Source organism: Myotis davidii, unplaced genomic scaffold (assembly GCF_000327345.1).
Source record: "Myotis davidii unplaced genomic scaffold, ASM32734v1 scaffold609, whole genome shotgun sequence".
NCBI lineage: Eukaryota > Metazoa > Chordata > Mammalia > Chiroptera > Vespertilionidae > Myotis > Myotis davidii.
In genome coordinates this window covers 2,994,124-2,996,706 of record NW_006300164.1, presented here as the reverse complement: position 1 = coordinate 2,996,706, position 2,583 = coordinate 2,994,124, and the positions used below count along the sequence as shown (strand labels likewise).

Here is a 2,583-nt window from a genome sequence, read left to right as displayed (position 1 = left end):
GCACGGGTTTACTTAGCGCCGCCGCGTGCAGGCCTCGGGGGAGGGTTTACTTGCACCGACCCAGCAGCGCACACACCTCACCCGGGTCACGGGGAGGACACTGCTCGTCGTGGGGGCGCCTGGCCCCCAGCCACAAACACGCGCCAACACCCAGCTCAGCCCTGCCCCCGGCAGCCAGGCGCAGCCCCTTCCGCCCAGGCCTCGGCCTCCCATCTGCCCAGTGGGAGGATCTGACCCCCTGCTGACCCCGGAGCTGGCCAGTGGGCCAGGCAAGGCGCTGTGACTAGAGGTCCTGGAACTTGTAAGGGGCGGTGGAGCTGCCAGACCCAGGCAGCCTCAGCACCGCCCCCTCCTGGCAGCCTTCCTCCCTGGCCTCCCTCACTGCCTCCTCTTCCAGGAAGCCCCCCAGGTTTCAGGGAGGGCTCCTTTCTCTCTAGCCCTGGCTATCTACCCAGGTCCCAGGGCGGCGGGGGAGGAGCCAGCCCTGCCCGCCGGTGTCAGGTGCACTCGCCTGATGTCGTAGCCGTACATGTCCTTCTCCGGGCGCCCATGGACAATCCAGTGGGCCAGCTCCTGCCCGCAGCCGCCGCCCAGCATCATTCCTGCCGGGAGGGGAGCCACAGTCTGCAGCCCATGTCAGAGCTGCTCACCCCATCCCCCGGGGATCTCACACCTGGGGCACTGCAGGCCTCCCAATGGGACCTCACCCCGTCCCTGCAGGCCTCTGTCCCCACCCCTGTGGGCGCAGGGCTCCTGGCCGCCCCTCACCCCACCTGGGGGAGCCCTTCAACCGCCTGGGGGAGCCCCTCACCCTGCCTGGGGGAGCCCCAGGAGCTGAAGGAGATACCTGCTGCCCGGACCCACCTGCGCTGTTGAAGCCGCAGCCCAGGAAGAAGCCTCGGAGCTCGGGCGCCTCCCCCATCAGGGGCTTGTGGTCGGGCGTGAAGGACTCTGGAAGGAAGGGCGGCCTGAGCCCCCCCAGGCTGTGGCCCTGGGGTGAGGTCTCCCGAGAGGGCAGGGATGGCGGCAGGGGTCTGCACATGCTCCTTCACCCCGACCCTCCCCGTCCTGAGCGCCCACTCAATGCCACTTCCTCCAGGGAGCCGCTCGCATGGCTCCGGCCGCATTTACAGCTGCACTGAAAGCTTTGCCGTGAGGCAGATTCTTTCAAAACGGTGCGGCTCAGTGCTGAGCGTCAGCCTAGGAACCAGGAGGTCAGGGTTCGATTCCCGGTCCGGGCTCAGGCCCGGGTGGCAGGTTCGATCCCCAGTGTGGGGCGTGCAGGAGGCAGCTGATCCATGGTTCTCTCTCATAGAGGTTTCTCTCTCTCCTTCTCGCTCTCTCTAAAATTAAAAAAAAAATTGAAGAGAAAAGGAGAGAGGCCAGGGCGGCTGACCCCGTGAGCACTGGGATGCAGTGGCGGCCGCAGGAAGGGGAGGGTGCTGACTCCCTGAGCCTCGGGGCCGTGAGGAGACACTGGCGGGAGCAGTTTTGGGGGACAAGGTCTTGTGAATGTTTAACGAAGGACCCAAGGCTGAGCCACACGGAGATGCAGGGTGCCCGGGCCCTTGGGGCAGGGCAGGCGAGACCCCATCCTGGCTTCGACCTCCCGCCCAGGAACAGAGCTCTGCCCGCTACCCCCCTCCCTGCTTCCCCAAAGGCAGGGGCCTGGGGCTCCCCTGCTCTGCTCCGGAGGCCAAAGGCCCCTGGCCGTGCCGCCCCCAGGCCGTGCCGCCCCCTGGCTGTGCAGTCCCCTGGCAGGGAGAGGCGATTTCCCCAGAGACTTGCGGGCTTGCCGCTGGGAGACAGACCCCAGACGCCTCACACGCATCCCCCCTCACACACATCCCCCCAGGCGCGGCTCCTGGGGGCGATGACTCCTCTAATTAGGCTGAGGCTCCTGGGGGTTATCTGCGCTGGGATGGTTTCCGCCTGCGATGGTTTCCGGCCTGCGTTTCTCACTGCCGTCCCCTCCCCCGGAGGCTGTGGGGCGGTGAGTCATCGCCTGCTCCCCGAGTCCTGCCCCTGTGGTCGCCCTGCACCCTCCCAGAGAGGCTGCAGCCCTCACCAACGCTCCCGTCGGCCCGGGGACAGCTCCGTGGGGCTGTGCGGACACCAGTGTGCGGGGTGGAGGCTGGGCGTCCCTCAGACCACGGCCCTGGGCCGGACCCTTCCTCCCCCGCCCTGTCCTGCTCCCCCTCCCGCGTGGCCTGTGGACTGGCTGTGCCCCAGCTTCTGGGGACTCACTGCAGTTCGCTGGCCAGGCCCACGCCCTCGCTCTCGCCTGCGTGTGGCTTCTCCTCGGTCCGTCCCTGCTGGGTAGCTGTCACCCACTTCACAGATGACAGCACCGAGGCACAGAGAACTCGGAGCCCTTTGGGCAGCGCGGCACCTTGCGGAGCCTCCCCCACAGCCTGAACTGGGCGAGCCCCCCCCTGTATCAGCTGGGCATTAAACAGGCCCCGTGTGCGCCCGGAGGGAGGGGGACACCCCGTGACCTGTGGGAGCCACGGCGGCGGGTGGCGCATCTCCGGCCCACACACAGCCTGCTCCCCCTCCGGGCTCCATTGGGCTGTCCCTCCT

At 68.0% G+C, this 2,583-nt stretch overlaps 1 protein-coding gene across 1 annotated transcript in view; it reads right to left on the bottom strand.

Moving 5' to 3' along the window:
• Positions 1–2,583, bottom strand: part of SARDH (sarcosine dehydrogenase) — a 55,528-nt gene that overhangs the window by 46,849 nt on the left and 6,096 nt on the right. Inside the window, exons 5-6 of the mRNA XM_015572370.1 lie at positions 865–951; positions 452–602 (exon numbers count right to left, since the gene is read on the bottom strand). Coding sequence (XP_015427856.1) covers positions 452–602; positions 865–951 — 238 coding nt within the window. The remainder of the gene's footprint in view (positions 1–451; positions 603–864; positions 952–2,583) is intronic.